Raw genomic sequence first — 13838 nt, forward strand, 5'->3', positions numbered from 1 at the left:
TACGTGAAAATCTCAGTCCCAAGACGAGACTTGGTTGGCGCCAATTCCACAACACACACAGGAAGGTTGAAAGGAGATTAAAATTCAAATAGTGAAAAATGCCTACTGCAAGCGACCAAATCGATCGCCATCTCCCATGGTATGTTATCAATTTACTCTGTCAAGAACAAAAAACAAAAATGTTTTTTGCTTAATCCCGTAATGATAATCATAATTGTGCTTTGCATATCAACCAGTCTGCAGAGCATGGCAGTTAATTTGGCTCACAATGCGTGCAAAGCAATTATTCCTGCAAAAGCGCTTTCAAGCATTCAACAAAATTTTGACTGCAGATTTTATTTCAGCATGGGGTCAATCATATAATTTGTATGACAAATTTCAATTATATTTACCCCCTCCCTTGTACTTAGTCAAACATATAGGTGGAGGTGTGGGATTGAACATAATTCAGTCAGTTGAATTTAACATAATTCAGTCCACAGAATGAAATCTACAGAGTAAATTCTTGACCCTATAATCATGCTTGAGCACAAGTCAGACACTGTAGTTTCCTGAATAATCTTACGTTCTTTGATTCAGACATTTTTATGCCCTTTGTTAGCAACAGCAAGGCCTCTTCTTACCAGCCCTCATTTTGGAAATTCAGAGTAAACCTAAGACAGTAGTTTCTCAGAGAATTGGAATATGCTGGTCAGTAGATTTTTAATTATGGGCATCATTTATGGCAAGCATAGGTCATTTCAAAATATCGAATCAAAATACTGAGATGACTCCAGGGCCATTCTGTGGTGGCCTTTAAAAGTCTATAGGGTGTGGCTTTTAAGAATTTTCCTGGGGTTGTACCCCCAGAACCCCCTTCTTCTAACTTAACAAAGCTTTGAGATTTCATTGAGCAATCAGGAAAAGCTGTGCCTCATATTACCTTCAAAGCATTTGCATCATAGAGCTTTTCAAAACAGGAGGAGAGTATCATCTAGAGAAACTCAATCTGCTCACAAAATGCACATAGCAATAGTGGTACATGTTCTCTAATTTAGTTATAGACAGCAACTTTTTCAACCTATGACAATCAGATAGTTCTGATGCTTACCAACACAAGTTAAAGTTGTTTTATGAATACTAAAATTCCAATCCATCAGCATTTCAAAATTTCAAAGAAAATGTTGTTTAAACCAAGATAGGAAAGCAACATTTCAAAAATGGTTGGTCCTTAAAATTTCCCCATGTTTTTGTGTTGGCCCTATGTTTTTGTATGCATTAGACAAGCCTCTCAAAAAATCTTGTGTGTGCAAATGCCACACTCTGCAGGCTGACATATCAATATCAAAATTGATGTTTTGATTTAAAAAGCTAATTTAAATGTTTATTTCAAATAAATTCAATAGACTTCATTATACCTAAGGTAGATAGTAAATTTTATATATACATGTAAAATTTTCAGCCCACCCCAGAACCTGTCTAGGGCCCCCTCTTAAAGTTTAAAGAGAATATAATCTTGGCTCATAAACCTGTCCCCATCACAACCTATGCATTTCACCCTTCCTTCCAATAAAACCCCAACAACTGGCTGGCATGGCCATGATTATGGCCCTGCTCTTATTTACCAATTTTGTGTATGTTGGTATCCAGAACAGGTCAGAATATTAGTCTCCATGACAACTTCCATGGCCTTCGTTTGCACAGATCACGAGATTCATAATAACTGCAACATTTTGACATTACTGGCAGATTCATGCAAGATTTAGATAGAACCTATCATAAACTACATTGCTATAAGTTGCTTTTGGTTTAACAAATATTTCATGGGAGACATTTTTGCCATTTCCCTCCTTGGCACACTGCCTTCTCTGGCTCTGCCTTCGATGGCACAGCATGTGACCACGAACAAGGCATTTGATCATATTGGTTCTCAAACAACTAAATGTGATTAAGCAAAGATATTTCTAAAGTTATCATGCCTTGTTCTAAAAAATTTTTAGCAGGTATCAGTAAGGTTTCAAGGCTTTGAGACTGTCCAGGAAAAGTGGGTCTTTGTTACTTTTTAAAAAGATGATATCTCTCAAAAATTGAATTGAAAGTATTGCCAATATTTTGGCATTTTTGGCTTCAAACTATAGACTGATGTCTAATGGCTTCACAAAAGTGGTTTGAGTTTCATTGACTGTGATGCTCAGGAGGAATGTTCAGAAAGGGCCTAGGCATCCCGTGCGGTAGTGTAGAGGAGGGAATAGGCAATTATAAAGCCTAGTTTTTTTAAGAAAATACATTATTCCCAGGTGATAGCTGGGTGATTTGCTTGCGCAAACTATCAGGTAACTTAAATCTTAGAATGTTTCCTTGTTTAATTAACGAAACCTAAGTATAAAGTAAATTAGGGGCTGGTCATTTTTGGAGGTAGGTCTCTGGTGGGAAATAGGTGATGTTTCAGTGCAGATATTTTAGACACTGTTTGTGTTTCTGCTTAGGGCTCCGAGATTTGTACGAAACAAATACTCTAGAAACTAAGTTTGAAAAATCTTCTAGGTTAAAGAACGTAAATTTTTTTCCCGGGCAAAAGTATGTGGGTAGGTTTTTCTCCACAGCAACTGTGTTTTGGTTTGAAACATTCAAAAATCAAGCTCGAAATGGAGGCCGGTGATTGGCTAATGTAATTTTGTAAACAAACCCGTTGATTGGTCTAGAACAAAATGTGCTCTTGTTGATTGCAAGCCTCAATAATGTTTTTGAAAATTCTGATTAAATGTAAATTTAGAATGTTTGTTATTTTTCAGGGTGGAAAAATATAGACCAAGCTCACTTGAAGATTTGATTTCACATAAAGATATTGTTAACACAAGTTAGTAGCAATGTCTTTATGTTTGTTAGCTTGCTTTGTTTTGTATCATGTAATTTTAACAAGAAGGATATCATCAGCGTATGGTGAAAAAGTTTTTGGCAAAATGCAAAACTACAAAAAGAAAAGTTAGATACTTACATATTTTCGGTTACGCTTTTTGAAAATTTTTATCTTTTATGTGTTTGAAGCTTTCCTCGAGCTATCGTTCTGTTTAAAATATTATATTATTTTTGTATAGTTCAGAGGTTTATAAAAGAAGACAAGCTGCCTCATTTATTGTTCTATGGCCCTGCTGGAACTGGAAAAACATCAACCATCCTTGCTGTTGCTAAACAGATTTATAGCAAAAAAGAATTTAGCTCAATGGTTTTGGAGGTAGCTACATTTTGCTTTGACAATAAAGTTCAAAATTTCTTAAATTCTTCAGATAGAAAGACAATCTAACTGATAGTTCTTATGATATTTGTCTTTTAAGTTTAGGTTTATTCAGTTAGTTCATTTCCTTTTTAAAGTTGATTTCTGTTGTGTCCTGTAGTTGAATGCATCTGATGATAGAGGCATTGGGATCGTGAGAGAGCAAATTCTTACATTTGCAAGCACAAGAACAATTTTCAAGTGCGTATCATTATTGAAACTTTATTATTGTTGAGAATGAGTTCAACAGTCGAGGAAAGAAATAGATATCATAGTGCAGTTAAAGTCCAGAAACCAGAATTAATTCTTCCCCCTATACATGTTTGTCTCAAATTTTCAACCACTATAATCATTTAAAACAGTGTTGGGCTCTATTGATTTTGCAACAGAGTTGCCATGGAGTGAAAAGAGGGTGCTACCACTGTAGTTGGTCGCTTTTCTGTGTAATGGCTGTATTATTGAAAACCCAAATGGTAGCTTTTAAATTGTATGTAACTTTGACTTATTCCCTATTTTGCAATGAAACAATTTTTTCATAGGTAAATTGTACATACTTCAAAATTTGGTACACCGAAATACAGCAATATGTTTTTGTTGTTTTTTACAATAGTGAGGTATTATTAAATGGGATCAAAACTAATTTTGCTGACATTAATGTTTGATATCAAATTGACCTTATTATGATATCTATTTTGACAACTGACTTTGAATTTAAGATCCAAGTTCAAACTTGTGATTCTTGATGAAGCTGATGCAATGACCAATGATGCACAAAATGCGCTAAGAAGAGGTAATACATGTTGCTTTGTTGACAATGGCCAAGTGATTCTGTTAACTCAAGTTTGTGATCATAATAGCATTTTTAGACCCTTTGAACCTTCTACTATGGAATTTGTCACACATTTATAAGAAAATTTTGACAAAAATTTTGCAAAACATAGGCTTGAGCCTACTCTTTTCTGTTTCCTATATGTTTATGCTAAAGTTTTCTAACAAATGTACATGAACCTAGCGAATAGGCCCCTATGAAAATTTGATTGCCTGGTGACCCCAGATCTACTTCTTTTCCAGTCAGTTTGGAGCCTCTTAGCAGAGGTGTCAAAATTTACTGGTCATTTTTTTTGGGGAGGGGGGGGGGGGTTGTGGTGGTTAATCCAAGACACCATATTTTCAAGATCATAGATTGCTATGTGCAAGGCACAGCATTGCTTTGTATTGGCTCTATTAATTGAACTCAGGGGCTACAAACTGTAAAGTGTCAGATCCAGCACTAGGTTGACTAAGGATCAAAGAAGGAGATCATATCGATAATAAAGCAACACTTTCATATGAAACATAAAAACTACAATAATCATTGAAAACCTTCACATCTTTTTGTCCCTTATTGTTCTTCACTTGGGGGGACTGGGCACCAAATAAATAGGCATTATCATACTTGTATTGTGTACACTTCATTAATATTTTGTTTATTCTTACTCTTCACATGATATACAATTTTTTCTTTCATTTTAGTTATGGAAAAATATACAGAAAACACACGATTCTGTTTGATTTGCAATTTTCTTACGGGTATCATTCCAGCACTACAGTCTAGATGTACACGTTTTAGATTTGGACCACTTGAAACAGAGCAAATGCAGTTACGTCTAGATCATGTTATCAAAGCAGAAAAGTATGTTCTTTTATAACAATTTTATTATAAATCTTTAACTACTATCAAAAGTACTAATATTGATATTAGTTTCCTCTTTCTTTGGAACTTTAGAATTGACACATAGCTTGGCAACATAGGCACTAACTATATCGGGATAAAAGGGCTTGCAGTTTAATTTAATTACCGTATTTTTCTGTGTATAAGACACATCATTGCATAAGACGCACCCTTAATTCCATGTTTGAATTCTGAAAAACTTGTTTTCACTGTGTCTTGCCGTGTGTAAGACGCATCCCCATTTCTCAGTTCTTGTCAAGCATGTTTATTTCAGTGGAAGAATAAATTCGAGAATACCACAGACGCTAAGTCTGCGTAGAAAATTTCGTCCAAATTGCAATGTTTCAAATATTACGTTCAAGTAGAAAGTTTAACATATTGAAATAATCAAAATCATCATTAATGTTTACAGGCTTTAAAATCCATAAAATTCTTGTTCTTCGTCCATTTTATTCACAACATTCACAACGATTACGGTGATGTATCCTCCAATTAAGAGAATGCAGGGTAGCTACAACCCCTCCATTTGGGATTAAAAAGCTTTTGTCAGATATTTTTCTATTACAGCAGAAGAATTTTGAAGTTTTTACGAAATTTCTGGTAAAATTGCGATTATTCGAATTAAGAGAACAGATGCTCCAAATAAAATGATATTTTGTTTATGAAATGACACTTCGCCTTAAAAAAAATGATGGGACAGATAGTGTTACCATATAAAAAAGCACAGTCAAATAAAGTCAATAATGATTCGAAAAATGTAGGTCTTATACACCTTTTTTCGGTATTAAGTATAGGTTCCTTTCATGGGATATGTGTGATTCTGTTGATTTTTCCTGTAAAGCTGATCATTTCCAAACCACTTTTTCTAAATATAACACCCAAAATGCCGATCTTACATTTATGGAGCGTCCTAAGATCCTAAATATTGTTCGAAAAAACTACCTCACTGTTGCTTCATTGTTTCTTTTCAAACATTCACATCCATGTAAGAGCATTGGCCAAGAATATTCATCTGCAAGTTTATTATTGTCGGGTTTCACAAGTTTGAGCAAGAATTCGCTTGAAGCGTTTATTGACCTACTCAAAATTATATTTTAGCTTGAGCTTACTGATAAGCAAAGAATCTGCCATTTTGATTCATAATAACATTTAAAGAATGAATGTTATAGTTCAACTTAGTTATAAAACTTAGTTTTAAAAATTAAAAAAGGGAATTCTACATATATTGTCACTGTTGCTGATGAACATGAAAGATATATTCTGTATTCTTTGCTGACAAGAAAACATTGTTTATAATGATAAGGCGATTGCTTTAGAGAAATGAAAGTGCCTATGAACCTGATTATACTATGAGAAATAGCAATAACGATACGATCTGGCTTTTTGGCTGACCTGTAAAGGTATTGGCGATGACGCATATAGATATGGAAATATTGCATATAGATAAGACAATGTGAACTTACCTTGATCAAGAATGGATTTTTTTAATGGATTTAATGGATTTGATGTAAAAGTCATAGAAATTTTTAGAGTGGATAATGGATAGGTTACATCTTTCATAAAATGTTAGATACCGTATTAGCAGAGTTATACATGCTTTAGTGTATAGAATTGGACCTTGTCGAAAGCCCTCAAACAATTCATTGATAATGGTAGAAGGCAAGGTGCAATTTTTTGTTTTCCAAATATAGCTAAAGGAAGGGTTAGTAATGCGAGGTGAAATTTGTCTTTCTAGTTGGTACACCAGTTCCTTAAAGGTCGCCACCTTTAGCGTGGATTTTGCTTGCCTTCAAAACCCGATAGATGACTCTAGTAATAACATATTTATAGACCGGAAGAGGCGGTGCTAATGGAATGATGGGTACAGATGTCCTTACAAAATCTTTAAATGTCGAAGCAATGAAAATGGGCACTTTGAAAATTTCGAATATAATTTTGATAAGAATGAACAATAGGAGTTTCACATAAATGTAAGAGAACATGGAATGTATGGCATTCCTCATACAGAGAGGCACTGGCTTTGATTGTCCGCATGTTAAAATATGAATCGTATCGTAGAATTAGTGTTTAGTATTATTACTGTTTTCATCCGAATTAACGGAAGCATTTTATGATAACAGATGTAAAATCTTACCATATCTTTCTCATCACACTAAATTACACCGAGATAGCATTACACTGTGATATCTCCACCTCTCACAAAGTTAGCCTGATTTAGCGAACTAAATTGTTTCCAAAATATTATAATCTATGAATTGTAGTTGGAATGACACCCATCCTTAGGCCGACATGCTCAAAACATCAAATTTAAAACTTACTACACCCATCCCAAAAGTACGGTGGCCCACAACGGCTGCGATGCAATGATTTTATTTTTCCATGATATAATTCTGTATTCATGGCACAATTCTACATTTCCATGACACCCTTATATTTCCAAGGCTTTTCCTTTAGAAATTTTTCATGGAACACTTCTACATTTCTACAGTATCAGACAAAAAGCTTTAGCATATCTTAGAATATTTGCTTTTTTCGAAGCCATTATTGTGTTGTATAATCTTGTGGAAGGGATTCCCATAAAAATTGTGCCATGACAAGTAATTTTGTAATCTTGCTGGACGTTATGAATGCTTAGCTATATACTTGCTTCGCGATTTTGCATATCATTTTTGTAATGTTAAGCGATAGTTCTTTGAAATCTATCCTTTCTCTTTAGTGTCAATGTTACTCCAGATGGATTGAGCAGCATCATAAGACTCGCCAGTGGAGATATGAGGAAGTCTCTCAACATATTACAGGTTTGGCACATATTTATGCAATGTTTCCAATATAATAAAAGTAATAATAATGTTGATAATAAAAACTAGAATTTTGATGCAGGATTAAGCACTTTAATGTTTCTTTTGTTATTAATGTGTCTCCTGATTAACGTAAAAAGAAAAGCGGCCAAAACCCTATAAAAGCATGTACAAAAGAGTGTAAAGTTTTTAAAAGTTTACAGCAAATATATTACCATCAAAAATTTCATATCTAAAATAATATATTATAATGACATTTAAATAAAATGTTGCTTAAGGCGCTGCTGCCTAATTTGTGAACTTGTTTAGGTGTAAATAAAGAAAACAGGAGACTATATTTTACTGGCGTCAATATTTTAATGACATTGTAATAAAAAGTATTCTTTTCTTCTGTCATAAAATACACATCTTGTGTTTAGATTTTAAGACGTATATTTTTTTTCATATCAAATGAAAACATAACTACACATAACAAATGATGCAGCTACTGTGCCACTCATTGCAGGAAAGGACACGTAGTCAGCGAGTTCCCACAATGAATGACACTTAAAATTTACTAGGGAATTAAACTCGAAAGAAATATTACAAATACAATGAAAGAAAACAAACAAATAGCCTGATCGCTGAGCAGAATTGAGGATATTTGATAAAATGGTCGATCAGCCGCCCATCCGACCGGATCCAGGTCAGACAGACAATCAATCAAACCACCCCACAAACACCCCCCTTTTATTTAAAATGTTTGGAGTTCTCAGTATATTGGATGGTTGCTTCAATTATCATTCTATTATCTATCATTGAAAAGAATGGGCTTCCATACAACATTAGATGACATAGTTCTTTGGGATCTAAATTCAGTACATCTCTGTTCAATATTAGAGAGAGCTGACTAAGGAGATCCTGATGCAACTGATGTAAAATTGGGCAGTGTAGGCAGAAGTGCTCGTTATCTTCTTTAGCCATACCACATTTACAAAGCGGGTTGAGACAATCAAAGTTATGCCGAAATTTGTGTTCATTAAAGGAGCTAAATTCGAGACGACATTTCGTTAATAATCGAATTCCCTGCAAGTTACCAATGCCATAAATAGGATTTCCCTCTGGTCTTACACGCGCAATTAGCAAACTCTTAAACTCAGAGAGCGTCGAAGTAGTTCTCAGTTCTTCATTAAGGGTGTTCCATTCAAATAATATATTATGAAAGTGTGTGTTTGAAAAGCGTGCAGTTCTGGCCAAATTTTGAGCATTTGTGCGCGAGAGTCTCAAGTTGTATGACCCTGGCCTGAAAGGTGGAAACTCAGCAAACTGGAAGTGCGGAGATTGAAGTTTTCTTAGGTTGAAAAAATGGCACAACCTTCTGAAAAGGACGTGTATTTGAAAAGCTTGGGAAAAGAAGCGCTGTTCAAATTGCGTTTTACTGTATCTCTGCCTGATATTGTCCTTTGTCGATTCTGTATATAGAGCCTCTTGCCCTTATAAATTCTACTTTCAAAAAGCAGCGTAGCTATTTTTCACATACCAATTTGTTTAATCAGGGCAAAAGGCGTTTCTTATGAAAGACCGACATACAACTTCCAATCAAAGACCGACATACAACTTTCTGTTTGGGGATCCAGCCCTGATAAATCAGCGACACAACACAAAATAAAAGTATTAAACTTATGCAACTTAAGTTTTTTTTGGGGGGGGGGGCTGGTGTCTCGGTCCTTGCTTACAACTTCAAATAATATTCATCATTCTTTAAGTCTTTATATTCTTTTTCGAGAAACAGCTCACGGTATGTAGAGTATCAGCTTTTGCCGCTAAAATCGTTTAACGCATGATGTTTTGAGAGAGATAATTAGACTTCCGGCAAGTTGCCGAATGGTTTGATCTCACTAACAGCCACTGTTAGATATCTGATAAACTGCTTTTATGTTTCATTAAGTCTACACTAGCGCTGTTTAGTAAGGAGAGAAATGACGTTAATGCGCCGACAAAAGGAGGAAAATATAGTTCTGTTGATTAATATAAACATTATTCATGATAGAATTTTAGTTAGTAGCTGCCAAAGCATTAGAGGGTGCAGTGTGTGGTACTTGATGCTACTTTGTGCTACTTTCACTTTACAATTAAAATTTGAACAATCTTTTGATTGCGGTCAGAGATCAGGAACGATTATGGTGCTTGCTCTGATTCACAGAACAAGCTGTTGCGTTGGTCCAAACCTTAATTGTAAAATTTCTTGGAATTGCATTCAGATCCTAAAAACCTTCAACCGTTGCCAATTTACGCCATTACATTTACGCATTTACGCCATTGCCAATTTACGCAATTTACGCCACTAAAGACGAAAGACGCATCTTGTGCTGAAGCCGCAATCCGCAGAAAACCCATTGTCAAATTTGTAGGACGCACACGAAAATAGGTTCGAGGCTGTGAACTAGCAGACCTGTAATAGCCCCCCTAAGAGTATGCTACTTATTCTTAAGTAGTAAAAAGATATAAATAGTAAGATAATTTTTTGGAGCATTGTCTAGAGACACTGAAACATGAATTTTCAATTCTTCTGCAATTAAGTGTTGTGAACCAAACTGAACAAATGGTCCCAGCAGCACCATGTGTTAATTCAGGGGTGGGAAACCTTTTTGGCGACTGGGCCAGATCCTTCAGATCTTTTTTTAAACGGGCCAAAGGTAATAAGAAAAACGGATACAATTGTTTTAATAAGATGATAATAATAATGAAAAACTTTTATTTAAATCTAATTACTACAATTACAAACCTCTCGTTTACATAGATATTTTGCAACGATAGATAAGACTGTTACAATCGGAAGTGCAAAAGGAAAAACTGAAAAAACCAATCAAAATTAAAAAGGATGACATTCAGGTTTGGGAGACAACATCCTAGAAAAGAAATGCAAAATTATGCACCAATCGACGCAGAGCATCGGCCTTGTAGCTCAGACCATTCACTTAAATATAGTACGTAAACACAAATCTATCCAATATAGGCCCGCAGCACACTAGCAACTGAGACACGAAAAAAGGGACCATCGTGTTCCTACTCAACTGCAACGAGGGCACTCAGTAAGATTCGCTGTTTCTGTATTTGTTAACTGTCCTTCACTACCTCAAAGATTCTGCTCTCCTCAAAGATTCGGATTAATTCGTGACAACAGATACTGAACAAATTTTACCATGATTCCCAGGTTTGATGAAGATATCAGATAAGCCAATTTTGAATTGATGTGTTTCATTAGATGTTTATGACCCCTCGGAGAATTATCTTTGCGAACCAAAAAAGTAAAAGTTTTCATCTCACGGGCTACAAAAAACCTCTTTCCAGGGCCGGATTCTGGCCCGCGGGCTTTAGGTTGCCCACCCCTGTGTCAATTTCTTTAGATAGCTTAGGTACAGTAATTGATTTGCTATATTTGTTTTCTTCTATAGTGTGCATCTCTGGCTTTTGATATTGTCAGTGAAGATAATGTGTACACAACAACAGGGCAGCCTCTGAGAAGTGATATTAATAGCATTGTCAACTGGATGTTAAATGAAGACTTTACCACAGCGTATAACAGTATCTTTTCATTTTCTATTAGTATCTTGTGTTTTTAGATCTAAAGTGTGATTTTTTGTTTCGGAAATTCATAAGTTAATTACTTAAAAAGTCTTATCCTGTTCAAATAGAAGGTGCAGTTATTCTTTGAGTTTTTCTACAACCTTGAAGTTCCATTTTTAACATAGCATATTTTTTTAATTTTCCAGACCTTCCCGTATCTTCGAACATTTTTTCTTACAAAACCTGGAATTTTGGAAATAATGGGTAGTTGGGAAAACTATAGAAAGGCGATAAAGTTGTAAAGGTTCAATTTCTGTCAGTCACATTCATTAAGGATGAGGTTCAACTATTACATAAAAAAAGAACTTGCATCCTTGATATTTTATAGATATTACTCGAATGAAAAATCTGAAAGGTTTGGCACTGCAAGATATGCTGCATGAAGTTCATTCCTATGTACACAGAAGTAAATATTATTTGTTTATTATGATGAATTTCAATAGGAACTGGTGACAATGCACAGAGAAGAGTACATTCAATCATTTCATTCCTTGTTAAGTTAGTTGATTAGCAAAATTGTTAGCTCAGTCCTGATAATATTAGGTGTGCGATGGCTGGTGCATGCATCCACAAACCCCTCCACACAAGCCTAAAGCTCCCTAGACGTGTTTTATATTGCACATTTTGACTGACTATTCTTTCTTCTATTTTGTTTCTGTTAATTTCCTATTAGTTCTCTTTGAATTGATTTTTTAATTTATTTTGTGTGCATTGCCTTGATAGCATTTTTGGAGACATAATCAATTAAATAACTTTTTGTTAAAGTACATTGTTTTCAAGAAACGGCTTCTTAAACTCCTTAACAAATCTTTTATTTATAAATATCTAAATTGCTTTTTTAAAGATTGATACACCCCTCAAGCAGTTTCACAAGAGCATCTATTATATTTAAAAGGCTCTCCAAGTTATTGATAAACATAATAAGGTCTACATTTTATGGATTGCACATCATCATAGGCCTTAACACCAGCACATTTCATATAACCAGGACTGTTAGCTGATGGCTAGTAAAATCAATACAGTCAACTGATGGCTAGTAAAATCAATTTTTAATCAAATACTCCACCAATCAGGAATGTCAAGGTATACTACTGAATGAATACCAGCTGGCTATTTCAATTAATATGTACTACAGTGAGTATTAAAATCAGTCCTTGCCAGAGACTCCAGTGATCACAAATAGAGTGCTAGCACATATGCATACACCATTGCTGTGAGCATTTACAACAATGCTTTTCCCAAATAATTCATATGCATAATTATATAGATAAAATATATTTATGGATGAATGGAAAGGTTATCACCTTTTTAGAACTTGCTGGTAAAAGAAATTGAACTCTAATCTATTTTTTCTCTGTTTTTGATAGTTGATTTCCCTCCACAAATCAGAATTACATTGCTGAAGAAAATGGCAGAAATTGAGTAAGTGATCTACTATTAACTTTGCTCATGCAATTTTAACAACCCTAAAGAATTATAGAAATCAAAACCTGCTTACATTTGTTTATTTACAAGCGAATATTTTACAAATTTTTTAGCTGATAACTGACTAAGAAATGTTTAAATTCTGCATGAATATTATTTCTGTCATCAGATATCGCCTGGCATCTGGAACATCAGAGAAAATTCAACTGAGTTCTTTGATTGCTGCATTTCAAGCTGTGAGAGACATTGCTGCTGCTGAAGCTGAATGATCTGGAATGAACGCTTCCTTGGACAAACGGCAGAACCTTAGCTTAGCTCAAAGGCATTAGGTTGACCTGCAGAGGCATATAGGAAAATTAAGTGAAAATTTATAAATAAGTTTGAACATTTCTTGAATATATTGAAGGCATTTTATTTGGTTGCAGCAGCCATTAATACAAAAAAACCACTCAGGAAAACAATTCTCAGTTGGGATCATATTTTGCATTGGGCTTCTTTTGAACTGATCATATGCCAAGAGTTCTGTGATACGTGAAGGATAATAAAAGGACTGAAAGAACGTTGAAACTATTTATTTTTTTCTTATCATTCCAATAGAGTAAGTTTGAATGTTGAATATCATAAAGGAATCTCTAAACAAGAGATCCATTATGTTTAGTGGATGTTTTGGTTTAATAGAATTATGCATTGGGTGTAATTTGCATTGAATTCCAAAGTTTCATCCATCTGCAGAACATTAGCAGAGTGGGTTTTTGGTTTAAAGATATACAAAATCATTGGAAGTTAGCACAAAAAAGGACAAATCATACAGATATTTTCTTACCAACAACAGTGCTATGTGAAGAAGAAGACATTTATTATTTCTTTTGATGATATAGAACAGAAGATGAGTGCACTTGTTAAGTCTATGTGACAATCAATGTAAAGCCATTTTTACCAATACATTATAAATTTGTTTAAAAAATGATTTTCACTTTATAGTTGAGTATAAATCATATGCTGTAACTGAAAAATATGTATTGTTTGAATATTGAAAAGTAACCTGCAT

The 13838-nt window shown here is 34.4% G+C and overlaps 1 protein-coding gene across 1 annotated transcript; it reads left to right on the plus strand.

Moving 5' to 3' along the window:
• Positions 1–5: 5 nt before the first annotated feature.
• On the plus strand, positions 6–13827 carry LOC135683604 (replication factor C subunit 5). The gene is made up of 11 exons (XM_065198910.2): positions 6–139; positions 2772–2836; positions 3075–3211; positions 3372–3451; positions 3967–4040; positions 4763–4922; positions 7678–7759; positions 11194–11323; positions 11694–11771; positions 12733–12787; positions 12960–13827. The coding sequence occupies exons 1-11, from the start codon at positions 99–101 to the stop codon at positions 13057–13059; spliced, it is 1002 nt and encodes a 333-aa protein (XP_065054982.2). The 5' UTR covers positions 6–98; the 3' UTR covers positions 13060–13827.
• The last annotated feature ends 11 nt before the right edge of the window (positions 13828–13838 follow it).

This window comes from Rhopilema esculentum, chromosome 7 (genome assembly GCF_057945365.1).
Source record: "Rhopilema esculentum isolate cy_ngs chromosome 7, ASM5794536v1, whole genome shotgun sequence".
NCBI classification, from domain to species: domain Eukaryota; kingdom Metazoa; phylum Cnidaria; class Scyphozoa; order Rhizostomeae; family Rhizostomatidae; genus Rhopilema; species Rhopilema esculentum.

Bases quoted from the DNA above. Each gene is read 5' to 3' on its own strand.
- LOC135683604 (XM_065198910.2), top strand. From the start codon at position 99: ATGCCTACTGCAAGCGACCAAATCGATCGCCATCTCCCATG. The intron at 140-2,771 runs GTATGTTATCAA...GTTATTTTTCAG, and splicing joins ATCGATCGCCATCTCCCATG to GGTGGAAAAATATAGACCAA. The intron at 11,772-12,732 runs GTAAATATTATT...TGTTTTTGATAG, and splicing joins TCATTCCTATGTACACAGAA to TTGATTTCCCTCCACAAATC.